Here is a 27,516-nt window from a genome sequence, read left to right on the forward strand (position 1 = left end):
TAGGCAATTATATCATCCGCAGAACCAAAGTCGTCATCCACCCGCCGTCCACCCGAACCAACATTTTATCATAACCATACCCGCCCGCCAACCGCCCGCTGAAATACATCAGAGGTCGGCCGCCTTTACCACTCACAGAGTGGTTTAAACCTGTTTCACAGAGTTATTAAGACAATTGGAGCCGCTGACGTTCTTGCGACTATCCAATAGCGTTCATCCTAATGACAAGAATATGGGTGTGCTGTGAAGCCATTGCGTTTGACACCTTCAACAATATGTACGAACTGATTGTTAGTCCGGCAACATGTGCGCAGCTTCCGCAATGACACGTCCAATATTAAAAGGCATACTGGGTGATACAGAGTACACTGATGGTTGTGATATAAACAACTTTAACATTTACTAATATGCGCCACGCTGTGAAGCCACACCAAACAAGATTGACACACACATTTCGGGAGAACATGTCACGATCCGCTAAGCGGATCGTTTATTGTTTTGCCGTTTATATGTGTTTGTTCATGTTTAGTTCTGGACTCTGCCGATTCGTTGTGTTTGAGCAATTCCCCGTTTGTTTAGTCACCATGGCAACTTAGTGTGCTCCTCCTCACGGGCTCCTGTCACACACCTGTTTTTGATTATTATTTGTGTATTTAAGCCCACCTGATTCCTCAGTTCGTCCTCGGCTCATTATTTGCTAACGGCAACAATCACGTATGTATCCTCTGCTTTAGTTGTGCTAAGTTCCGTCTTAGCTTCGCGTGCGTTCGGCACGTCACCGTTTTGGACCCTTTTTGTATCCTGCTAAGTTTAGCGTTAGCTTCCGTGCGTAGGCGCGCGCTTTATTTTTCCACTTTTGTGTCAGTGTTCTTTTGTTTGATTACATTAAAATCAGTTTCTTACCTGCACTCGTGCTGACTGGTCGTTGTGCATCCACGAAGTGGCAACTCCGCGCAAGAAGTGCGCCGAACGCGTGACAGAACATCCTCACAGTAACACCACATAAACGCAACACAACAATACCCATAATCCTTTGTATCCGTGAAACTTCCTGAATATATTTTACACCCCCCGCGCCCCCAACCCCGCCCACCTTACCGACGCACGGGGGGTGGGGGTGGGGAGTTGGCGGGGTTTGCTGCTAGCGGGTTGTATAAAATAGTCACGGATACAAAGGATTCTGGGTATTTGTTGTGTTGCATTTATGTTGTGTTACTGTGAGGATGTTCTCCCGAAATCTGTTTGTCAATCTTGTATTGTGTGGCTTCACAGTGTGGCGCATATTACTAAGAGTGTTAAAATTGTTTATATCCCAACTATTAGTGTACTCTGTGTCACCCAGTATGCTTTGCAGTCGTGTGCGTGTTGCCGCGGAAGCCATACACAACATGATGCTGGACTGACAAGCAGATCGTACATGTTGTAGAAGGCGACAAAGACAATGGCTTCATAGCACGTCCTAATACTTATTATTTGGGTGACTGCCGGCAGTCATTCAAGAGAATAATAGCTTCTCCTATTGAATTCTTCGCTTTATGACACGGGTCTTAAATGGCTTTTTGAATGGCAAAGGATACCGATCCCAGAACCATGTATATCAAATATTTCCGGATGGTTCAACCGCCACCCGCCCGAATCTAATTAAAATCTATTTTTTCGTCATGTCACCTGCCCGACCCGCAGTTTATCCGCGGACTCCGCGGATGAGACCGCAAACCGCGCATCTCTACTACACATAGTAAAATATTTTTTTAAATGTGAGTAGTATCTTGGGAGCACTGGTACATTGTGTTAGGCCATCCAAACCAAAAAAATAATATTTTTTTGTGTTTTGTGACAAAGCAAATTAGTTTAATATCTAAAAATATATTTATATAGATATATTATTCTATATTAGGAGTATATCAAGGACCAATAAAAATGCCCCCCGGGCTGAAGTTTGGACACCCCTGCTGTAGGGTCCTAACCTCTTTACCCACATAATTATAATTCCTACAAACAGAATGAGGTGGTAAAAGCATGATGATGCATCAGGAGAAAAAAAAAACACACTAACTTACTAGATCGGCGTTGAGTACCGAAGTGTAGATCAAGGTCTAAATATTTCACCATGTCAGTTAGCTTGTCGTAATTGGAATCTTCCCCAAGCTGAATAGAAAAAGAACAAGGACATGTTGTACTCTCTTGATGTTGTTCAGCAGGATTAAACAGTTTAAACTCATAGACGTTATCAGCCTGTTGTGACTCATCAACACAAGTAACGTAGGTGGAGTTGGAGAAAAAGAACATCTCTTCACTCGTAAAGTGTTGGATTCCAAGATGCCCACCTGACCCCAAATGGTGCCCTCGGAGTTCTCCACCTGCTCCCAGCGCAGCCTCTTCACGCTCATGTGGTTGGTGTCGGCCGCGTGGCCCGGCTTGGGCAACGGAGGCGGGTCACAGGGTGGGGGCAAAGGTGGAGGAGGAGGCGGGGGTGCCTGGGATAAGAATCGGATAAACTTGTTTACAATCCAGTGATATAGGGGTGCATGATAAAGGGGAAATGAATGGCCACGTACCTGGTGGGAATCTTCGTCCTGACGGGGGGATTTAACACGGCAGGGCAGCGCAGACTTTGAATGAATTGTGGACGTAGCTCTGCTTTGTTTCTCACTCCGAATTGCGTTGTGATCTTCGAGGGATGGCGGCAACGGGCCTTGGTAGCTGTGCTGGTGGTGGAGCGTGTGATGCCTGTGCAGGACGAGTTGGCTCGGGCGCAGTGTCTGAGGGGAGGGCTGAGGGGATGGCTGGCGGATGGGCTGGGGCTGGCTCAGCTGGCGTGGGAGGTAGCTAGGGCGGGACGAGCGCAAGATTGTGGTGGTTGTGAGGGTGGTGTGGCCGCGTGACTGACGACCGGATGGGGCCTGGAAGCGCTGCAGGTCGCCTGCCTCTTCTCTGGCGGGCAGCCCCTTGTGGAGAGGGGAGCGGTTGGACAGGAGGGTCCTCAGAGGCGGTGGAGGAGGGGGGATGATGGGGTGATGAGGATGAAAAGGCATCCGGCTGCGGGGGACATGTTCTGGTGAGAAGCGGACTGGTGGCCTGTGGTCCGTGAACTGAACTGGAGGTGGTATCAAGGCCTGGAACGGTGGCGGAGGCGGGGGGCTCTGGGTGGGAGGAGGTGGGATATGCTCTGAACCTGAAGAATAGCCGGGAGAAGAAACCTCATCGCTGCTACTGTGTTCTTCACTGCTGCCACGACTGAACTGTCGAGGCATGAAGCCCATGTCCTGATCCTCTGGATAGCTCATCTGAGGGAGGAAACATTCAATTAGGTGTCAGTTTGTAAGTACTTTGCCTAACAATTTTAAGAATCGCTTTCTGACCTTGTAAATAAAAACTACAATCATTTAATGAGTATTGTTGCCTTTACATGTTTTATTTGGATTGATACTGTCAGAGAGGTCTTACATGACTGATAAATGCCAGACAAAAATAAGCTTAAATTTTGCATGCAGATTTTGTGTTGAATCTCCTTTGTGCATCATTGCTAAACTCTGAGACAAAAATGCTATCAATATCTCATCAAAATCTAAGGAGTAATGTTTCAAAACACATGCAACATAACCAGTACCCCCTCTCATCAACTTATCAAGTTAAAGAAGAAAAAGAAACGATACAGGAAATAAAAAAAATGAAACCTGCAATTTAGACAGACTCAAATTGAACCAAGGAGTTCCAGTTAGTGTACAGTTAATCCCAGTCGTTTTTGGGATTTCTTTTCTCTCCTAAAATGTGTGTTTTTATTTATTTATTGTAACTTTAATAGAAATTGGTTGGATGGCGCTATCTGCAGGGGAGAAAGATTGGTTAAGCAATTAATCCAGCAGAGGATGTTGTCTCACACCAATTAACTCTACATTTTCCAGAAGGAAAATGCTTCAACAAAACATAATTGGCATGATTTAATAAGATCCGAAAATTACGCGCTAAAGGTGCAAAGGTATAAAATAGCGTGTACTATGAGTGGTCATGTTGCGTGCGATATACGAACACTGCTTGGGTAATTAAGAAGTGGTGCAGCCTGCCTTATTTTTTAAATGAGAATTTTATATGTACAAACCCCATTTCCATATGAGTTAGGAAATTGTGTTAGATGTAAATATAAACGGAATACAATGATTTGCAAACATTTTCAACCCATATTCAGTTGAATATGCTACAAAGAACATATTTGATGTTCAAACTAATAAACTATTTTTTTTTTTTTCAAATAATCATTAACTTTAGAATTTGATGCCAGCAACACGTGACAAAGAAGTTGGGAAAGGTGGCAATAAATACTGATAAAGTTTAGGAATGCTCATCAAACACTTATATGGAACATCCCACACATGTGCAGGCTAATTGGGAACAGTTTGGTGTCATGATTGGGTATAAAAGCAGCTCCCATGAAATGCTGAGTAATTCACAAACAACGATGGGGCGAGGGTCACCACTTTGTGAGCAAATTGTTGAACAATTTTAGAACAACATTTCTCAACGTGCTATTGCAAGGAATTTAGGGATTTTACCATCTACGATCCGTAAAATCATCAAAAAGTTCAGAGAATCTGGAGAAATCACTGCACGTAAGCGATGATATTACAGACATTTGATCCCTCAGGGGGTACTGCATCAAAAACCGACATCAGTGTGTAAAGGATATCACCACATGGGCTCAGGAACACTTCAGACAACTTCTGTCAGTAACTACAGTTGGTCGCTACATCTGTAAGTGCAAGTTAAAACTCTACTATGCAAAGCCAAACCCATTTATCAACAATTCCCTGAAACACCGCCGGCTTGACTGGGCCCAAGCTCACCTAAGATGGACTGATGTAAAGTGGAAAGGTATTCTGTGGTCTGACGAGTCCACATTTCAAATTATATTTGGAAACAGAGGACGTGGTGTCCTCCAGAACAAATAGGAAAATAACCATTCAGATTATTATAGGCGCAAAATTCAAAAGCCAGAATCTGTGAGGGTATGGGGTGCATTAGTGCCCAAGGCGTGGGTAACTTACACATCTGTGAAGGCACCATTAATGCTGAAAGGTCCGTACAGGTTTTGGCGCAACATATGTTGTCATCCAAGCAACGTTATCATGGACGCCCCTGCTTATTTCAGCAAGACAATGCCAAGCCACGTGTTACAACAGCGAGGCTTCGTAAAAATGAATGTGGGTACTTTCCTGGCCCGCCTGCACTACAGACCTGTCTCCAATCGAAAATGTGTGGCGCATTATGAAGCGTAAAATACGACAGCATAGACCCCTGACTGTTAAACGACTCAAGCTCTACATAAAACAAGAATGGGAAAGAATTCCACTTTCAAAGCTTTAATAATTAGTTTCCTCAGTTCCCAAACGTTTATTGAGTGTTGTTAAAAGAAAAGGTGATGTAACACAGTGGTGAACATGCCCTTTCCCAACTACTTTGGCATGTGTTGCAACCATGAAATTCTAAGTTAATTAATATTTGCAACAAAAAAAAATAACTTTTTGAACACCAAATATCTTGTCTTTGTAATGCATTCAATTGAATATGGGTTGAAAAGGATTTGCAAATCATTGTATTCTGTTTATATTGATATCTAACACAATTTCCCAACTCATATGGAAACGGGGTTTGTACAATACAGTATACTAGATGCCCGTAATCGTTAATTGACGTGTAAAACAGATTTTAAAATATATAACAACAGTGAGAGGCATTTTATAGGATTTGGAATAGGGGTGCCCAAACGTTTTGCCAGCAAAAGGCCCAAGTTACAATGTGCCAATGGACCATGGGCCTGACACAGCATACATATAAAGTAGTGTAGATTGTCACATTCGATAGATGTCAACTAGTTAATTTTGCATACATGTTGTGAGTTTAAAAGAGGTTATTATGAATGTGTATTACATTTGGGAAGCCCTATTTTGAGAACCCCTAATTTAGACTATCAAGCACATGGATTTTTAGGGCTTTTTATGGGTTCAGTCATTCGTTTTTTACTGTTTGCCGCGGGTTTTGGCATGTAACTCCTGAGACTAACAGGGATTTACTGTACACAGTTTATTTAGACTCTACAATGTATACTTTAATCAAATGTTACTTACAGGCACACTCCTTCTGAAACCTTGACAATCACCTTGATATATCTGTTCATGTAACACAAGTGTTCATTATTGCGTACATACGCGAGCCTCCAATGTCAAACGCAACACTAACATGTAACGAATTATACAAAATGTAACTTTATAGACTGATAAAAATACATATTTTTGTGCACAGAGATGATGTTCTCACTCACCTCCTCATAGTCGTTCTCGCCCGCCACAAAGTCATCCACGAGAGTGACCCGGTGACCCAGCTGCTCGCTGAGGGCGTCCAAAAACTTGTCCGTGTCCCTGCTGCGAGGTGGGCGGGAGAAGGTGAACAGCTTCGTGCGGCGGCTCAACGTGTTGGGGCTGCGCTGGGGGGAGGCGGGAGGGCTCTCCAGGCTGACATAAGGGTTGGAGTCCACACTGCTTTGATGGTGGATCCCATAAACCTGGGTGGGCAGGGGTTCCTTCCAGGTGAGGGACAGGCCCGATTTACGGTTACCTGAAAGGAGGGAGAGTGAAGATGCAGCAATATACAACATGATGACTGGACTTCATACCATGCTGTGGGGGGCGACGTGAAATAATCACTGCCTAAAAGTAACTGGGGATTTTGTTGAGTGCATTGAGCTGTGTGAGAAATTACAAGTCAACCTGACTTGAAATTGTGGTTTAAAGGCCTACTGAAATGAGATTTTCTTATTTAAACGGGGATAGCAGGACCATTCTATGTGTCATACTTGATCATTTCGCGATATTGCCATATTTTTGCTGAAAGGATTTAGTAGAGAACATCCACTATAAAGTTTGCAACTTTTGGTTGCTAACAGAAAAGCCCTGCCTCTACCGAAAGTCGCAGACGATGACGTCACCTGTTGATGGCTCCTCACATCCTCACATTATTTATAATGGGAGCCTCCAACAAAAAGTGCTATTCGGACCGAGAAAACGACAATTCCCCCATTAATTTGAGCGAGGATGAAAGATGTGTGTTTGAGGATATTGATAGCGACAGACTAAAAAAAAAAAAAAAACGCGATTGCATTGAGACGGATTCAGATGTTTTTAGACACATTTACTAGGATCATTCTGGAAAATCCCTTATCTTTCTATTGTGTTGCTAGTGTTTAATTGAGTTTAACAGTACCTGATAGTCGGAGGTGTGTGTCCACTGTTGTCTTGACGCCAATGTCTCAGGGAAGTCGACGGAAGCTTTATGGACGGCGCAAGCTCAGCTGATCTCCGGTAAGAAGCAACTTTTTACCACAATTTTCTGACCGAAACCTGCTGTTTGACATTCGGTCGGGATCCATGTCCGCTTGACCGCTGTGATCCATAGTAAAGTTTCACCTCCGAGAATTTTAAACAAGGAATCACCATGTGTTTGTGTGGCTAAAGGCTAAAGCTTCCCAACTCCATCTTTCTACTTTGACTTCTCCAATATTAATTGAACAGATTGCAAAAGATTCAGCAACACAGATCTCCAAAATACTGTGTAATCATGCGGTTAAAGCAGACGACTTTTAGCTGTGTGTGTGTGCAGCGCTCATATTTCCTAACAGTCCGTGACGTCACGCGCACACGTTATCATTACGCAATGTTTTTAAGAAGAAACTCCGGGGAAATTTAAAATTGCAATTTAGTAAACTAAAAATGCCGTATTGGCCTGTGTTGCAAAGTTAATATTTCATCACTGATATATAAACTATCAGACTGCGTGGTGGGTAGTAGTGGGTTTTAGTAGGCCTTTAACAGTTGTACCACCATGTTGTGTATGTGTCAGAAAAGTATAAGCGCAGGCATCACAGTGAGGGTGTACCTTTTAATAAATGTTCGCCCTTTTGTGTGCAGCGGATGAGACGTAAAAGAGTTACATACAGTAATTGGACAAATTACTCATGTTGGTGACAAGTGTAATGTTGTTGTTTTTGTTGTAACAATGACACACCGGTCATTGCTCATTCCCCCATCTCCACCTGAAGCACTTTTGGAGAGCGTGCATCTGAGAGCGAGTGTCGTGTGTGTTTGACGAGTACCTGTTAGCGGGGGGAGTGTGAGGGGGGAGAGAGAGCGGCCATAGGCCTCAGTCTGTCCGGGTCCCTCGGGCTCAGCCGGGGAGCACCCCTGCAGCGGAGACACACTTTTTCCTGCGTACACGTTCTCCAACTCAGTGTACACACCTGACATCTATGAATGGAGGCATGATTAGCACAGAAAGACGACTGTACTTTGAAGGTCTGCCGGCCAAATTGTTTATTTTTTTAGAGGCGGGCAGACCTTCAAATGATGAAAGAGCACAAAAGGAGCAAGCTCCCCTAATGCAATGTATACCTACATGACTTAGATCAGGGGATTCGGGGAAAGAGGTTCCGTCTCCTGACTGCCTCTCCTCCTGGCTTGCACATTCATCCACATGAATTCCTAAAGCACAATAAAGCATGAGGAGTGGCACCTTGCATCCTCCCCCAGCACTAAGGGGAGAGGATGAAGCCGCGCAGAAAAGCATGGAGGAGCAGATGCTCGAAAGCTGTGCAGAAAATAATGACCTACGTGTGGAAGGTGTTATTTTCATTCGCAACTGGCAAGGCCAATTGCGACAAAATCATGGCAGTAGCTGCAAAATGTAATGGTATCCAATAGAATGATTGAATTAAACCTTGTTGTATGAACTGCAATAATAACTTATCACCCTCTGCTGATCAATCGAGCAACATTCAATACCGGACATTGCCAATTGATGCTGTTTAATTCCAATCCCAAACGGCGATCTCCTCTGGTTGACACTGTATTTATTTTTAGTCCCCTTGGCAGAAAAGCTGCTAGACAGTAATTATGTATCATCATACACAGTGTGGAGCCGCTTCCTTAAGCTAACAATAATCACCTCTTTTATCTCAAGTGAACTGCATTTTCATTATCATTATCATCATATTATCATTACCAAGTACCTGGAGGAGGACAAAGCTAAACATGTTACACAACGAAAGCAAGCCAGGAGCGGGCATCCTAAGAGTTAAGCTAACTGCTAAGATAGCTGTAAACAACACAAGAAACAAGTGCTTAAAGTTTAAGAAGTGTAGATGGAACTGTGTTACTTCAGAAAGTAAGCAAACATAAACAGGAAATTAACAAGTATATTAATAACACTCTCGAGCAGGGGTGTCAAACGTACGGCCCACGGGCCAATTGCAGCCCACGAGACGTTATTTTGCGGCCCGCACCTTGCTGTCAAAATTTAATGTTGGTGCAGCCCGCAAGTTTTATATGTAAAGCGCTTTACAGCGTCATACTTGTATCCCCTCGATTTTTCTGGGAGACTCCCAATTTTCGGTGCTCCTCCAGTGGTATTCATTTACCTGAATTTCACCCAGACAACAATTTTAAGGGGGCGCTGTAGAGGCATTGCCTTTAGCGTCCTCTATAACCTGTACAAACAAGATGTCAGCCCAGCCACATGTTGTATTTGGAGTCAATGGACGAAGGAAGCGACTGCAAAACATAGTTGATCAACAGCCACACAGGTCACACTGAGAGTGGCTGTATAAACAACTTTAACACTGTTACAAATATGTGCCACACCGTGAACCCACACCAAACAAGAATGACAAAAACATTTTGGGAGAACATCGGCACCGTAACACAACTTAAACACAACAGGAGAAATACCCAGAATCCCATGCAGCCCTAACTCTTCCGGGCTACAATATACACGTCCCCCCACACCCCCCAACCCTGCCCCCTATTTTAGCCCTGAATAGTTAGGGCTGCATTGGATTCTGGGTATTTGTTCCGTTGTGTTACGGTGCGGATGTTTTTCCAAAATGTGTTTGTCAATCTTGTTTGGTGTGGGTTCCCAGTGAGGCGCATATTTATAACAGTGATAAAGTTGTTTATACGGCCACTCTCAGTGTGACCTGTATGGCTGTTGATCAAGTATGTCTTGCAGTCACTTCCGTGAGTCTGCAGAAACCTCATACAATATGTGACTTGGCCGGCACACTGTTTGTATGGCGGAAAAGCGGACGAGAGGGCAGGTGGTAGAGGACGCTAAAGGCAGTGCCATCACGGCACACCCTTAATATTGTTGTGCGGGTGAAGACCGGGAAAATGATTGCCCCGGGAGATTGTCGGGAAGGGCACTGATATTCGGGTGTTTCCCTTAAAGATCGCGAGAGTCGGCAAGTATGTTGCTAGGGCGGGAAAGCCATTCAAAGAAGGGCAATTCATTAAAAAGTGCATGTTAGATATTTTTAAGAAATGTTTTGTTGCGGCCCAGCCTCACCCAGTTTCTGCATCCAGTGGCCCCCAGGTAAATTGAGTTTGAGACCCCTGGTCTAGAGAGAGGATAACATAATAACAACTGTTCAATTAATTGTATGAAATAAAATAAACAACTAATTCAAATATTGTGTTGATGTTGTTAAACTGTCAATAGCACTCACCATAAATAATTTTAATTAATTACAGTTAATATCGGTATTGGTCTTGGCTGATCTCACTCATTGATGATTGGTATCGGAATCGGCAGCATACAGTAAAACCCTGATCGTACCATAAATAAAGTACTATCTAATCTAATCTAATCTAATCCTTAAATACTATTATATGGTTGTACTCCCTCTAGTGACGTCATGGCAGCCAATTCTGATCAGTTTATGAGGATTGTAATATATCAGATAAATGTGTTATGTTAAAGAGTGGCGTTCCCCCCTCTGTTGTCCGTTGTGATGCAAGGCGTACCCATTCCCAGGTGAGTGCCGATGATACAGTCATCAGAACTCCTCTCTCGCATGCAACCGCCGCGATATGAGCTGCCGGATACTCGCATGGAGCTGCTCCGCCGGTGCTGCTCTGGTCCGTCCGGCTCTAACACTGCTGCAGAACACACACATTTACAAACTCATCAGTTTTCTGTAGTTTACCTCAAAAGTTCAACTCTTGCTGGCTTACTGCGGGAAAATAGCAGTTGACATTAATAGTGGCACATTACACATGAGGATAGGAAGTCGCATGCGCTTGTTAAAAATCCTTGTCCAAGCTTCTTCTCACCGCTGCTTTTGAAACCCAGGAAACGGGACAGCTTGTTCTGGCAGCGTTCCTGCTCATCGTAGGTTAGCAGCTGGTAAATAAACTGCCAGATCAGCTGCTTGGCTGGCGTGTCCAACACTGGGAACACATCCACTATTAGAGTGTCCAAATTCCTGCAAAAAACACACAAACAAACATCATCTATGTTTGTATATGTATAAACACATTATTGATTCAAGATGTTCAGAATGTGTACAGAGATGTGTACTGTCTCAGCATTGGAGTTTGGAATTAAGAAGGGGGTGCAAACAAGCTTTTCAAATAGTTGGCAGATGACATGTTTATGCTCTAAGGCCGGCCTGGGCAAAATAAGGCCGAGGGGCTGCATGCGACCCGTTAAGCTTTTCAATCTGGCACGCCGAAAATTCCTAAAGAATTTTTTTAGATCTTTAAGATGGAAACTGTCGCTGCCAGTTTGATGTGCAGGGATGTTTTCAAATTACCGTAAGTTTTGAACGATACAAAGTATTTCAATGGTTGAAATCTGCACTTTTGCATGATACTGTATACTATTTACTATGGTTATCTAAGTCACAGCAGCTCAGACGAGGCACCAAGCAATGTGGGTAGGGAGCGTTTCCACAGAGTGTTTCCAGAGCAACCAGCCTGAAATGCGGGTGTCAGGGACAGAAACGGAAGTAGATTTTTACAACAAAGTTCTAAAGCTTTGTGATACATCAGATTGTAGGTGGGGTTTTTTTTTTACCCTTCGTGGTCATATTTTGCTGTGTTTGTTGCATTTTTGTAGCGTTTCGCTTGATTGTAAAATATGTTGATCAAGTGGAGGTGTGACGTTCATATGTTGTCAATATTCAGTGTTTTATCGTTCATAGTTAATGTTGTAAATCCCACATTGTTTATTTTCTTGTACATTCTGTGTCCCCCATTCAGGAATTCTTTTTTTTATTCCATTCCGTTTTTTTAAGGCTGTCTGTCATAAAATTTTAGCAATCAATCAGACATTATTGTGAGGTTTTGTATTAGTGTTACTAAAAATAGATATACCGGCCCCCATGCACCTTTTTTCTCTCAAATTGGCCTCCGAGTCAAAATAATTGCCCAGGCATACTCTAAGGTTTTTTCAACCAACAATTTACAGTTAAAATCAATCTGCTTTTTTCTTCCCATGTTTGCAAAATACATTTCATCAAGCTGCCAACATATCATATTAAAAATAATAGGTTTTTAATACCCTTGATAAAAATTAAAACAGTAAAGTCTTGTTTCCGCTTTCTTGTGGAGCTACCTTCAAAAAGTTTCAATCACTCTAGATTTTCACTTTTGCAAAAATGTTCCATGTGTTTTTGTTGTTGTTGTTGCATAAAACTACACATTCTAAAAAAATCAACAGATATAATCCTCCAAATTAAAAAAAAAAATCTGTTGAAATGGGGGGACCGGAGAGTGTGTTCCAACTATCGTGGGATCACACTCCTCAGCCTTCCCGGTAAAGTTTATTCAGGTGTACTGGAGAGGAGGTTACGCTGGATATTTGAACCTCGGATTCAAGAGGAACAGTGTGGTTTTCGTCCTGGTCGTGGAACTGTGGACCAGCTCTATACTCTCGGCAGGGTTCTTGAGGGTGCATGGGAGTTAGGTGTCTGCTTTTTGCAAATGATGTGGTGCTGATGGCTTCATCTGGCCGGGATCTTCAGCTCTCACTGGATCGGTTCGCAGCCGAGTGTGAAGCGACCGGAATGAGAATCAGCACCTCCAAGTCCGAGTCCATGGTTCTCGCCCAGAAAAGGGTGGAATGCCATCTACGGGTTGGGGAGGAGATGCTGCCCCAGGTGGAGGAGTTCAAGTACCTCGGAGTCTTGTTCACGAGTGAGGGAAGAGTGGATCCAACCGGTAGGAGGCCACGAGGAAGACCCAGAACACGTTGGGAAGACTATGTCTCCCGGCTGGCCTGGGAAAGCCTCGGGATCCCCCGGGAAGAGCTAGACGAAGTGGCTGGGGAGAGAGGGAAGTCTGGGCTACCCTGCTTAGGCTGCTGCCCCCGCGACCCGACCTCGGATAAGCGGAAGAAGATGGATGGATGGATGGACAAAGAGAATGTGATGTGTCTTACTGTATATATTGTACACACACCTGTGCTGGAAGAAGGTCTCCAGAGACTTGCAGACCGTGTATCTCTCCTGGATGGTCAAAAGGTGCTCCAGCTGCTGGCTGAATGTTCGCCCGTGGACTTTGATACTCTGTGGGAGGATCTCCGCCACCCACTGAAGGGAGCTTAGGACCGGAGATCTGAGGAACATGCATTTGGTGAAGTTTGAGTACTTCATCTTCTGAAAAAAGCTGCTCCTGCGTTTTTACCACTTACCTCGAGCGTGGTAGTGTGTTAGAAGACAGGCTGGGAGTTTCTTCCGGTTCTGTGGGCTCTGTCGAGTAATCAGACGGGCCGTCCTCCACAACCAAAGTCGGCATCCCACCACTGCCCTGCAGCATGGACACCACCTTCTCATGGGAACAGTTCCTACTCAGTGAACATGCAGTAATACAAGGGAGGAGGGAAAAACAATGGTTGGACTTTTAATTCATTTTTAATAATATTTAATCATACCAGAGTGAAAGCATGAGAATGTGCATAGCAATCTCGGTGATGCTGACCCTGTATTTACCAATATAATTTGTAGTATCGCCCACCTTAACGCAGATGATCAAAAACAACTCTTCATCTAACGCCTACATACAGTATGCTCTCTGCTATCCATAAGGGCGACAAGTTGTAAAGTTCAACAAATATCTTCCCACAAGAAAAGTTATGCTTACATAAACTTACTTGCATCTGGGAGATCTTAAAACACAGAGTTATGAGAGCTCCCTCAGAATATACAGTAGAAAGATGATCTCATTAGTTTTCTGCTGCAACAATATTGTTTTTAGAGGGTGTGATCTCTAGCTGACAGCACATTTTCTCTCAATGCAGCAGCAGTGTTATAATCATGACAAGGTGATGACAGTAGCAAACAAAAGTGATCAATTTTTTGTGAGAAAAATACCAGTAAATTACCTGGAATTCTTAAGTATGTATACATATATATATATATATAATTATATAATGTATACATATATATATATATATATATATATATATATATATATATATATATATATATATATATATATATATATATCCATTATGGATTGAACTTTCACAGTATCATGTTAGACCCGCTCGACATCCATTGCTTTCCTCCTCTCCAAGGTTCTCATAGTCATTATTGTCACCGATGTCCCTCTGGGTGTGAGTTTTCCTTGCCCTTATGTGGGCCTACCGAGGATGTCGTAGTGGTTTGTGCAGCCCTTTGAGACACTAGTGATTTAGGGCTATATAAGTAAACGATTGATTGATTGATTGATTGACATATATATATATATATATATATATATATATATATATATATATATATATATATATATATATATATATGTATATATATTTTAGGGGTGGGCAAATTAATGCGTTAATTACGAGTTAATTCATCAATCTATTAACGCCGACAATTATTTTATCGCACATTTGCGTATGTTGTTTATATGCTTTTATTTTGTTAACGCCTTTTCTTAACAAGATGGCGTTGCCCGCGGCGTCGAGGGGCTCTTGGTAAAGATGGAACATTTGGCAAAAATACCGGACAATTCTGCAAATTTCATGGCTGGCTTACAGCGTGGTCACTCCAGGATCACTTACGACCGCCAGACAATTCTGAATGTGGATAGATCGGCCGTTTTGGACTGAATGACGCGTGCTTGCTAGACCGGCTAGCTAGCATGGGAATACTTTGCCGGCTACATCCAGCGGCCTGTGAAGCAGCGGAGTATATGTGTTGTCTGTCTATTTATGAATAATGCAGACGAGGAGTGTTGGCTGAGTTCTTAACGTTTGCTTTCAGAGCGTGCATATCACAACATACAAGATGCCGTCATGGCGACACAACCTATACCGGGCTACCGCACATGCTCGTCACTCCTGTTGCATGCTGGGTAGGGTAGTTCTTTTTTCCCTGGCTCATAACATCACCATATAGTACCATGTATATGCGTTCAGTTTATCAAAGCACCAAGCAAACAATCGGAAAATTCCCATCATATCAATTCCTAGATATGGTCATAATTATTTTAAGTGCACTACGCAGAATAAACACAACATTATTAATATTGCTACTACGGATAATTTGATCAAAAATTCCCTAAAACAGCCCACTACCTATAATATAGGTTTTTTAAACATAAGATCCCTGATAAAAAAAATGTTTCTGCTGTTATCTCAGAAATTGCCTGTTCAGGTGTTATGATTGTGGCTCAGAGATTTGTATGTAGATTATATTTATTTTCCATAACAAACAGGATAACATAAATACCCTGGCAGTGGCAATAAGCTCAAATGTTTGTATTTACATGTTTTGGGTTTATTTTCATTAAAATATGCTATTTAACTGCTACTGTTTAACAAGGACTGATTTAAATTGTGTTTGCACAACAAATGTTTTGGCGCTTTTGTTCATGTGGGAGAATATTCCAATAAAGGTGCACTACACACTACTTTTGAATTCATTATTGGGCTTTGCGTATACAATGCAGTTAATCGCGATTAATCGGAGAAATAGTGCGAAAAACTTCGATTAACATTTTTAATCGTTGCCCAGCCCTAATATATATACAGTATATATAGCAGCTGATAACAATGTGAAACAATAATCCCACCTCATATCCAGTCCATTTAGGAAGAGGATGCGGTCGCCTGGTTTTAGTCCACATTCTTCAGCAGGACTATCTGGGAGGGGAGATAATGGCAGCAAATCAGACACAAGAGGGAATATTTTTTATGATCTCCAGCAAAAAGAATTTAAGAGGAAATTGTTGAAAACAGTAAGCACTATCCAAACTGTACTAGGGCTGCAATGATTACTCGATTCTTTTGATTTAAAAAACAATTTTGTTGCTTCAATTAATCGTCTAATTAAAATATATAAAGTGTATGGAACTTTAAATATGCAGACACAGTTTCTACACAGCCGCTGCAATAGAGCACACGTAGTGTATAGATAAATAAGAACTTCAATCTTTTTATTGCTATTATTATTTAAATGCACACCTGATTAAAGTGCAATGTCAATGGAGATCAGGGTTGTAAAAAGATCACTTTTTACACTGAGGGCCGCACACTAAAAAATTCAAGCATGTGAAGGCTTGTTTGATATTTTTCCTTTTCAAAACCATTACAACAATATAGATTTTGTTTAACCTTTAGGGTTCCCCTGAAGTTTGGTCCCGGGGACACCGAAGTGTCTCAGTCATAAAATTATTAAAAATAAGTCATAAATGTACTGTATATATTTTTTATTCAACACTGTAATCTCCAAATCAACTTCAGGTCTATCTGTCGATATAAAGTTAAAACATTTTGTTTATTTTTTTATGCCCAATTTGTAAAAGGAACCCCTGTTTTTTATGGCAAAAAAATGCTATATTTTCTCAAAGGAAAATGTCAAAGTACAATATTTTATGTGAAGTCATTGGAGCCTTAAATAGGCTAATGAATAATAACTCCATTGATGTTAATACATTATTATTTTTGGAACAATGACAGTTTTTTAAGAAACAAAACAATATTATTGTTAAAGATCTTAATAGGCTCCCACTCCTAAGTGTCTTTTTGGGGTTTATTTAGTTTTTTACATTCAACACTTAAATCTCTAAATAGCTGTTAGTATTTGTTTTTATTATTTGTTTGTTTCATGCCTTTTTTGTCAAAGAACTCAAATCGTTTTTGTGTGGCAAACACAACTAAATATGCAATATTTTCCCCAAAAAATATTTCAAAGAGGAATATTTGATGTAATGTACAGTACCTGGAGCCTAAAATAAGTCAATAATTCATAGCATTGATTATGTTTCAATATTATTTGTTTGAACAATGAAAGCGTTAAAGAAAAAAAAAAACAGCCTGCGTAACAGCTTTGTGTTATTAGTCTACGCCGCAACTTTGTCTTGCTACATTTCACCTCTTTTTTGTTGTAATCCAATTTTTTATGGGTTTTTTTTGTGCCGAGAGCCGTTAAAAATTTAACTGCAGCCCACAAATGGCGCCCGGGCTGCACTTTGGCCACCCCTGATGTAGATAATGTGCATTTATTTAAGAAAATAATTTAAGTTATGGCAAGTAGAAAAATATTTGTTTTATTTCAACTATTTTCCCTAAAATACGCATTGAGACTATAAAGTGTGTTTTAGTTAATTGAACAAACTTATTGATAGATTACGCCATTATGAAAACAATCGATAGCTGCAGCTCAAACTGGACTTTTTACCAGGAATTTGCGCATTTGAAATAGTCACTGCTCACATACAGGACTGTATGTACAAGACATGCTGCAGTAAAACATCCTTTTTTTGCTGTAAAAACAACTAATCTATGGCAGTTTTCATTACTTGTCACAGCTGAGCAATTTCAATTTACACTAACATGCGATCGACTTTGTAAATAGGGTCAATTTTTAATACTATACGTTATTTAAAGAGATGTAACACAAATAAATGGTGCCATTTTACTCAAGGACTTACGCTGTTGCTCACTCTTTTCGTTCCTTGGCGAGCCAGGGGAGCAGAGCCAACTTGCCCTGACCGTGCGTTGGCTATAAGTCATCAACTCACAGGAAAAACAATTGCATTTATTTTTTAAACTGCCTTTATTACTGTGCTGTACGTGAGCATGTCATGTTTATGACCTGATGGATTATTTTATCATTTGATTTACCTGTACTATGAAAGTTCTTGAGAACTTTCCTTACGGGACCTCCCATTAAGAATGCATAAAAAATGTTTCTTTCAAGCAAGGCTCTAATAATATTAAAAAAATAAAAATAGATAAATACAAAAAAACATGCACTACTGCAGGGGTCACCAACCTTGGTAGATTGCACAGTACAGTACATATTCCGTACAATTGACCACTAAATGGTAACACACCCGAATAAGTTTTTCCACTTGTTTAAGTCAGGGTCCACATTAACCAATTCATGGTAAAAAATATATACTATTAGCATAATACAGTCATCACACAAGTTAATCATCAGAGTATATACATTGAATTATTTACATTATTTACAATCCAGGGGTTTGAATGTGGAGGGGGTTATGTTTCCTAGCTATCAGCACTTCAGTCATCAACAAATTATATCAGGGGTCACCAACCTTTTTGAAACCAAGAGCTACTTCTTGGGTACTGATTAATGCGAAGGGCTACCAGTTTAATACACACTTAAATAGATTGCCAGAAATAGCCAATTTGCTCAATTTACCTTTAATAAATAAATCTATATATGTATAAAAAAAATGGGTAGTTCCGTCTATCATTCCGTCGTACATTTTTTTTCCTTTTACGGAAGGTTTTTTGTAGAGAATAAATGATGAAAACAACACCTAATTAAACGGTTTAAAAGAGGAGAAAAGGGCTTCACGGTGGCAGAGGGGTTAGTGCGTCTGCCTCACAATACGAAGGTCCTGCAGTCCTGGGTTCAAAACCAGGCACGGGATCTTTCTGTGTGGAGTTTGCATGTTCTCCCTGTGAATGCGTGGGTTCCCTCCGGGTACTCCGGCTTCCTCCCACTTCCAAAAACATGCACCTGGGGATAGGTTGATTGGCAACACTAAATTGGCCCTAGTGTGTGAATGTGAGTGTGAATGTTGTCTGTCTATCTGTGTTGGCCCTGCGATGAGGTGGCGACTTGTCCAGGGTGTACCCCGCCTTCCGCCCGATTGTAGCTGAGATAGGCGCCAGCGCCCCCCGCGACCCCGAAAGGGAATAAGCGGTACAAAATGGATGGATGGAAAAGAGGAGAAAACTGGAAAAAAAATGAAAACTTAAATTTGAAACATAGTTTATCTTCAATTTCGACTCTTAAAATTCAAAATTCAACCAAAAAAAAGAAGAGAAAAACTAGCTAATTCGAATCTTTTTGAAAAAATTTGAAAAAGAATTTATGGAACATCATTAGTAATTTTTCCTGATTAAGATTAGTTTTTTTAAAATTTGATGACGTGTTTTAAATAGGTTAAAATCCAATCTACACTTTGTTAGAATATATAACAAATTGGACCAAGCTATATTTCTAACAAACAAATCAGTATTTCTTCTAGATTTTCCAGAACAAAAATGTTAAAAGAAATTCAAAAGACAAAATAAGATTTAAATTTAATTCTACAAATTTTCTAGATTTCCCAGAATAATTTGTTTGAATTTTAATCATAAGTTTGAAGAAATATTTCACAAATATTCTTCGTCGAAAAAAACAGAAGCTAAAATGAAGAATTAAATTAAAATATATTTATTATTTTTTTACAATAAAAAATTAATTACTTGAACATTGATTTAAATTGTCAGGAAAGAAGAGGAAGGAATTTAAAAGGTAAAAAGGTGTATGTTTAAAAATCCTAAAATCCTTTTTAAGGTCGTATTTTTTCTCTAAAAATGTCTTTCTGAAAGTTATAAGAAGCAAAGTAAAAAAATAAATGAATTTATTTAAACAAGTGAAGACCAAGTCTTTAAAATATTTTCTTGGATTTTCAAATTCTTTTTGAGTTTTGTCTCTCTTAGAATTAAAATGTTGTGCAAAGCCAGACCAGCTTGTTAGTAAATAAATTAAATAAAAAAAATAGAGGCAGCTCGCTGGTAAGTGCTGCTATTTGAGCTACTTTTAGAACAGGCCAGCGGGTGACTCATCTGGTCCTTACGGGCGACCTGGTGCCCGCGGGCACCGCGTTGGTGACCCCTGCACTACTGTATGTAATCATATTCCCTTTTGCAGTGAATAGGCTTTCTAAGATGCACAGATCAGACGAGCAAACCCGGGATAAAAATGGTTTCTGTGTATGACACCTGACATAACCAGCAACAAACAAGCTGAAGTCCATGTGACATTTTGTTACATAAGCCAACGCTGCTGTCACAACAAAACAATGCCGAGCAGAAACTCTTGCTAGTGTGCCGTCGCCTCCTCGACTGCCAGTCCACTTTGTCACACCTTTCATCCATGTCATAAGGACCGTCTTCTGGTCCTCGGCGGAGGAATCGGTGATTACGAGAGTCACGCCAACCACCCCCACCATCTCCATACCAACCTCCATAAGGTCCACTGAGTCAACATGCTCTTCAGCACATGATAGTGGGAGATGATGGTGGGTGGGAGCTGTGCTGTCATCATGAAGCACACACACTCTCACATGTCCAGGCAGGAGCTGTAGACTCTGTTGCCTGCTACGTTTCACTTTAAGCTATTATAGTTCAAGTGAGTAAACATGAAATATATACTCTTAAGTAATTACAGCATCATTCAGGTCACTCAATGCTAATAAAAATGTGAGCAAAGAGCAACAGTATTTTGTATTTGCATGGTATATGCAAATTGCTATGATAGGCTGTGGTGTTGGGGTGGGAGGGAGAGGTACTAGCTTTGAGGATGATACGGACGCAGGTGGATTGCTGGTTGAAACCTTACTGGACCTCACCAACACCCAGCTCTTGTCCATGGCTCCAAGTAGCAGAATTTCTGCGGCTACACCATGGTAAACTGCTTCGACCGGCAGACTGAACTAGACAAGGGTCGCCAGGGGGTCGTTGGCCCCCCGGTAAGAGCTTGGAGAGGCAATAGGCACCACCAAACTTGTTTGCCTAATGAAATGTCATGATGGAAAAACAGTCTACATGCCCGATCGGCTGAGGCCCGGAAATACAACGACCGCACTACCCACTGCCTTGCACCAGGGTTGGGGCGACAAGTTTACTACTTCGACAAGATCAAGATCAACATCAACACCCAGCCTCTCAAAAAATTACACCATTATTGGGACATGGAATGTCCGCACACTGTATGCCTGTGGGAAAGTGAAGAAACTGACCCATGAACTAGACAGATACAGATGGGACATCCTTGGTTTGGCTGGGGTCAGGTGGACTAGCTGTGGTGAGACTACCACAAAAGAAGGCCACAAGCTATGGTATAGCGGAGAGGACTGTAGACATCAACATGGAGTTGGTTTTATTGTCAACAAAAGCAAAATAAACTCAGTCATCAACTGCACACCTATATCCAGCAGGCTCATCAGCATTTGAATTGCTGCGCGGCCCATGAATTTAACCATCATTCAACTGTATGCCCCAACGACAGATTATGATGATGAAGCAGTTGAAACCTTCTATGAGGAGTTAGAGAACACCATCAAGAAAACTCCTAAGAAGGACTTTGTAGTCATCCAAGGAAACTGGAATGCCAAAATAGGTACCGATGCATACGACCACTGGGGAGGAACAGCGGGGCGGTTTGGGCTATGTGAAAAGAACGACAGAGGACTGCAACTTCTGGACTTTGCTAAAAGCTATAAACTCACTGAAGCCAATACGCTGTTTCCGCATAAAACCTCTCCTGACGATTGAGGGAACCCATCATGAAACAGTTCTGTAGAGATGAAGTAGTCTTGTATTTTCCCACACACATATATATATATATATATATATATATATATATATATATATATACATATATATATATATATATATATATATATATATATATATATATATATACATATATATATACATATATATATATATATATATATATTTGTGCATAGTTTTTAAAAACAAAGCTTTGTGTTATTAAAAGTGAGTTAACTAGTATGAACAGATAGGCTTTTTTTCTCTTTAATATGGGCTTTTTTCCCTTTCTTTTTCCATGTTTGCAATTATTTCTACAATGTGCCAAATATAATATCTTACAAGTTAATTCATGTGATTAATCAACAAGTTTATTTTGACCGCACATGCTACTGTACCTGAAAGGCAGCGCGATATACGGTCAGTGATCAGGTAAATACAAACGCCAGTGCAAAGATGATTGAGGCGATTCCTACAGATCTGCTCATTTACAGGTTTTGCTTCAATATGGGACTTCAGATACAACTGTTACTGTAACCGGGTACTGAGCAAACAAATTACCTATATTTAGTAATAGTCTGACAATCTGACAGCGAAAATATTTTACATTATGCAAGCAAGTAATTTATTGTGATTCGTCATGATGAATCACAATTCAAGTGTTTGTAATCGAAAAAAAAAGACAGCACTAAAAAAATACAACAAAACCTTTTTTTTTTGTAAAAATGAGCACTCATGTTATTATGAGCAAGCTAAAAAAAGTATTAACAGTGACATTATGACACATTAATGTGAGGTTTATAAGCGGTATTGTCATTGTTGAAGCATAAATGCATGGTTGAACCTTTTTATCAGGCATAAATAAGTGTTAGAATTTAATATGATTAAATGTTGAAAGATAACAATAAATGTGCTTGGTGGACCGTCAGCCTGCTCACAGTGCTCCTCTGTAATCATAGTCTGAATGTACTCACTGCTTCATTTATCGTCACACAACAACTGGCACCGCCCCCGCCACCACCACCACCCTTAACAAACGTCATGGATTCAAAAATAGAAACACACCTGGAATGACGGAGTCGATGCAGACTGGAGCATGACCTCTCAGTGTGAAACCGAAGGTTTTCTTCCCTCTGTAGACGCGTAAGAGTCTGGGGGGGGGAAAAGAAGCAAAAAGATCACATGATCATGTGACATTCATGCACATCTTTTAACAAATACATTTCAGGAAAGCACGGGGGACTAGATACGTGTAAGGTGTAGCCACAGGGGCAGGTTGCCATGGAAACGACTGGAGGCTAGCGAGCTTCCTTGACATGTAAACATGGCGAGAGAAGTCTTAAAAAAGACAACAGCACAATACGCAATGTATGTCTTTAGAGTTTGGCAGCTGTTACGTGAGGAGATGCAGATGTGAGGGTGGTGCGCCGTGAAGCTGAAAAACAGCCAGTCACCAAAATGTTACGTAACTGAAGAGCAGACAAAGGGCTTGCAAACTCTCTAAAATCCCAACTTTATGTAGAGAGCCTCAACTGTCTTGTCAGACATCAATACTGTACAGCCTCACTTGTGTGTGAGTATTTTTAGCTATGACATATCCAGTATATATAAAGTTGAGCAATACTCTTTGGGGGGAAAAAGGCACCATACATGGACCCGGGATGCGGTCTCCCACGGCGACGCGAGCATCCCCCTCTCATGTACCCAATACAAAAGTAGCCTGACAAAACATTACCACTACAAACCTTGCATGGTTTTCTTCATTTGCTCTTACTAAGGTCAGCTTTGCCGTACTCCTTTCGTACATGTTCCATTGAGCAAGTGTGAACATGTGATGTACTTTGATAGCAAGCTTGTAAAAAACTAAACCACTGATTTTCCAATTGTGGTATGCGGGATCCATCAAGTGGTATGCCAACGAATCACTTGATTAAAGTATAAACAGAGCACTATTGTTCAAACTGTGTGTAATGTTACGGTGGAAAAAATAGTTTAAATACTTGTTAAATAACCTCTGCATTGTTTTTAATGAATACTTTGGCCTGCTATGCTACTATGTTTTAATGTTGGTCATAATGATGGTACTTGGAGAGCCAAATTTATTCTGAGGTTGTACTTGGTGAGAAACGTTTGAGAACCACTGAGTTACTAAACTATTTATCTCAATAAAATATGTATAAATTGTGCAGTTATTCAAAATTATGTTTAGTATAATTATTACAATGCATATGATACATTTGTCCATCAGACTACAATGAAATATGTTTTTGTTCAATATGTAAGCCTATTGTGTGCTGTGTTTAGATCACAATGATCTGTGGGAGGGCCGATTTTGAGTGAAAATGAACATGTAAAATGCCAATTAATGAATGACATTTTACCACATGTATATGTAGCCCCTTTCTGCTCAGTCACTAATAAGATTTAACTGAAAATGCACACTGTTTCCTATGGTGTGGCGACTGAGTTTCAATCTTATAGGACATTCGTGAAGAAAATTTTCCAGTTAAATACAATTGTTATTTTGCACCAAAAAATAAACTGTTGAACAAATAATTTCCAATGAGTTTGTTTGAGCTAGGGGCTGCTGGAAACAAATCGATTCACATCCGGAACTCAATTATTTTTTATCACGACTCAAGAATCCATTTTTAGTCCACTGCAGTGCTTACTCGCTGCACCTATACGTCAGTAGCCAACAATACCTTTTGTGACCTGTAACTTTTTTTGAAAAAGGTTTTAATAAAATGTATGTACAAAATGATATATTGCAAAAAAAAAAATCTGTTTGAATTGAGAATTTTATCGAATCGGTATTCGATTTTAGAGTCGTCACCCCCAAGAACCTAATTTAATTGTCGTTATAGGATTCACATACTTAGTTTAAGTACAAATATGCCTCAAATTAAATTAAAGTTTTAGTCGAAAACTATACATTTTGTAGGTTTTACATAAATAAAAAAAAGTGTGAGTATTTTTTGTAATGATAATGGGGGTCTTCCAAATAAAACTCTGCTTAGAGCCCCAATTTAGACAGGGGTTCCCTGTAAATGAGCTCTACATTAGTGCTTCAATATTGCAAGCTTTGTCCAGCTAACGAGTTGGCAGCAAACGTCCATCCACTGTGCAAAGAGATTTCCGCAAAACAACGTAACGTCCTTGCTAGCGGGATAGCGGCTTACTCATCCTCTCCTCTGGGGTGTTATTGTCTATGTATACTGTAAGTATTATTATCACTGGAAGACGGGGAATAGCTATACATGCTACTCTACACACCATAGAGGGACCTAATAGGCCACGATAACCGCGAGACGTGTAATTTTCTTTTCGTTTTTTGTGAATTAATCCTAGGCCGCAGTTCCATGATCAACTTTGTAGTCCTGTTATCGGATTTGCGGCCTCATGTTTATACACTCGGGTGAAGAGAGGGGCGGAGCTTCTTACCAATCACCACCTGGTGGTGAGTTGGCTGCGATAGTGGGGGAGGATGCCGGACAGACCTGGCAGGCCCAAACGCATTTTGAGGGTCTGCTGGGAACGCCTAGCAGAGTCTCCTGTCTGGGAGAGTTTCAATTCCCACCTCTGGAAGAAGTTTGAACATGTCACGAGGGAGGTGCTGGACATTGAGTCCAAGTGGACCATGTTCCGCACTTCTATTGTCGAGGCGGCTGATTGGAGCTGTGGCCGCAAGGTAGTAGGTGCCTGTCATGGCGGTAATCCTAGAACCCGTTGGTGGACACCGGCAGTGAGGGATGCCGTCAAGTTGAAGAAGGAGTCCTATCGGGTTCTTTTAGCTCATAGGACTCAGGAGGCAATGGACAGGTACCGACAGGCCAAGCGGTGTGCAGCTTCAGCAGTCGCGGAGGCAAAAACTCGGACATGGGAGGAGCTCGGGGAAGCCATGGAAAATTACTTCTGGATGGTTTCGAAGCGATTCTGGACCATCATCCGCCGCCTCAGGAAGGGGAAGTAGTGCACTGTCAACACAGTGTGTTGTTGCGAATGGTGTTCTGCTGACCTGGACTGCGGATGTTGTGGATTGGTGGAGGGACTACTTCGAAGACCTCTTCAATCCCACCAACACATCTTACTATGAGGAAGCAATGCCTGAGGAATCTGTGGTGGGCTCTTATTTCTGGGGCTGAGGTTGCTGAAGTAGTTAAAAAGCTCCTCGGTGGCAAGGCCCTGGGGGTGGATGAAATCCGCTCGGAGTTCCTCAAGGCTTTGGATGCTGTGGGGCTGTCTTGGTTAACCAGGAATCTGCAGCATCGTGTGGGCATCGGGGGCGGTACCTCTGGATTGTCAGACCGGGGTGGTGGTTCCTCTCTTTAAGATGGGGAACCGGAGGGTGTGTTCCAACTAGGAAGTAGAAGGTGGACTGGAGAGGAGGCTACGCTGGATAGTCGAACCTCGGATTCAGGAGGAACAGTGGGGTTGTGGAACTGTGGACCAGCTTTATACCCTTGGCAGGGTCCATGAGGCTGCATGGGAGTTTGCCCAACCAGTCTACATGTTTTTTGTGGACTTGGAGAAGGCATTTGACTGTGTCCCTCGGGAAGTCCTGTGGGGAGTGCTCAGAGAGTATGGGGTATCGGACTGTCTGATTGTGGTGGTTCGCTTTCTGTACGATCAGTGTCAGAGCTTGGTCCGCATTACCGGCAGTAAGTCGGGCACGTTTCTAGTGAGGGTTGGACTCCGCCAAGCCTGCCCTTTGTCACCGATTCTGTTCATAACTTTTATGGACAGAATTTCTAGAGGCAGTCAAGGCGTTGAGGAGATCCGGTTTGGTGGCTGCAGGATTAGGTTTCTGCTTTTTGCAGATGATGTAATCCTGATGGCTTCATCTGGCCAGAATCTTCAGCTCTCACTGGATCGGTTTGCAGCTGAGTGTGAAGCGACTGGGATGAGAATCAGCACCTCCAAGTCCGAGTCTATGGTTCTCGCCCGGAAATGGGTGGAGTGCCATCTCCGGGTTGGGGAGGAGACCCTGCCCCAAGTGGAAGAGTTCAAGTACCTAGGAGTCTTGTTCACGAGTGAGGGAAGAGTGGATCGTGAGATCGATAGGCGGACGCTGTATCGTTCCGGTGTGGTGAAGAAAGAGCTGAGCCAAAAGGCAAAGCTCTCAATTTACCGCTTGATCTACGTTCCCATCCTCACCTATGGTCATGAGCTTTGGGTTATGACCGAAAAGACAAGATCACGGGTACAAGCGGCCGAAATGAGTTTCCTCCGCCGGGTGGCGGAGCTCTCCCTTAGAGATAGGGTGAGAAGCTCTGCCATCCGGGAGGAGCTCAAAGTAAAGCCGCTGCTCCTCCACATCGAGAGGAGCCAGATGAGGTGGTTCGGGCATCTGGTCAGGATGCCACCCAAACGCCTCCCTAGGGAGGTGTTTAGGGCACGTCCAACCGGTAGGAGGCCACGGGAAAGACCAAGGACATTTTGGGAAGACTTTGTCTCCCGGCTGGCCTGGGAATGCCTCGGGATCCCCCGGTAAGAGCTGGACGAAGTGGCTGGGGAGAGGAAAGTCTGGGCTTCCCTGTTTAAGCTGCTTCCTCCGCGACCCGACCTCGGATAAGCGGGAGAAGATGGATGGATGGATGGATGAATTAATCATGAATCTTAATTGTAACAATTCTTAATCGATTAAATCAAAAGTCGATTGGATTTTTTTCAGTCTGACCTGTCTCGCCACTGAGGCAAATCATATTGTTGATGTAGATGCCCATATCTGCTGTACAGATGTAGAAAAGACAAATGTGGGATACTTCTCTCGTTGCCTTATTTGTATTTCATTTTATTAAATGTTTGGGAATATATTTTTATTAAAATAAAAACTGTTTTATTTTAAGTAATATAGAAATGTATCAGAGCTGTTTATCTCTTTCA

The 27,516-nt window shown here is 41.7% G+C and overlaps 1 protein-coding gene and 1 long non-coding RNA gene across 5 annotated transcripts in view; one reads left to right on the forward strand and one right to left on the reverse strand.

Annotated features, from left to right (window-relative positions):
- The window catches only part of LOC133558001 (uncharacterized), a 66,440-nt gene that overhangs the window by 12,146 nt on the left and 26,778 nt on the right, over positions 1–27,516 (forward strand). The window lies entirely within an intron of this gene.
- Positions 1–27,516, reverse strand: part of grid2ipb (glutamate receptor, ionotropic, delta 2 (Grid2) interacting protein, b) — a 58,268-nt gene that overhangs the window by 10,505 nt on the left and 20,247 nt on the right. For 2 of the 4 annotated variants that reach the window (XM_061909032.1, XM_061909031.1), the window contains exons 5-17: positions 22,696–22,781; positions 15,903–15,972; positions 13,519–13,671; positions 13,287–13,442; positions 11,157–11,308; positions 10,848–10,982; positions 8,443–8,528; positions 8,144–8,294; positions 6,317–6,609; positions 6,123–6,164; positions 2,559–3,287; positions 2,328–2,477; positions 2,061–2,148 (exon numbers count right to left, since the gene is read on the reverse strand). In XM_061909032.1, the coding sequence (XP_061765016.1) occupies positions 2,061–2,148; positions 2,328–2,477; positions 2,559–3,287; positions 6,123–6,164; positions 6,317–6,609; positions 8,144–8,294; positions 8,443–8,528; positions 10,848–10,982; positions 11,157–11,308; positions 13,287–13,442; positions 13,519–13,671; positions 15,903–15,972; positions 22,696–22,781 (2,291 nt within the window). The remainder of the gene's footprint in view (positions 1–2,060; positions 2,149–2,327; positions 2,478–2,558; positions 3,288–6,122; positions 6,165–6,316; positions 6,610–8,143; positions 8,295–8,442; positions 8,529–10,847; positions 10,983–11,156; positions 11,309–13,286; positions 13,443–13,518; positions 13,672–15,902; positions 15,973–22,695; positions 22,782–27,516) is intronic. The other 2 variants (XM_061909034.1, XM_061909033.1) reach the window with 1 other exon arrangement.

Source organism: Nerophis ophidion, linkage group LG08 (assembly GCF_033978795.1).
Source record: "Nerophis ophidion isolate RoL-2023_Sa linkage group LG08, RoL_Noph_v1.0, whole genome shotgun sequence".
NCBI lineage: Eukaryota > Metazoa > Chordata > Actinopteri > Syngnathiformes > Syngnathidae > Nerophis > Nerophis ophidion.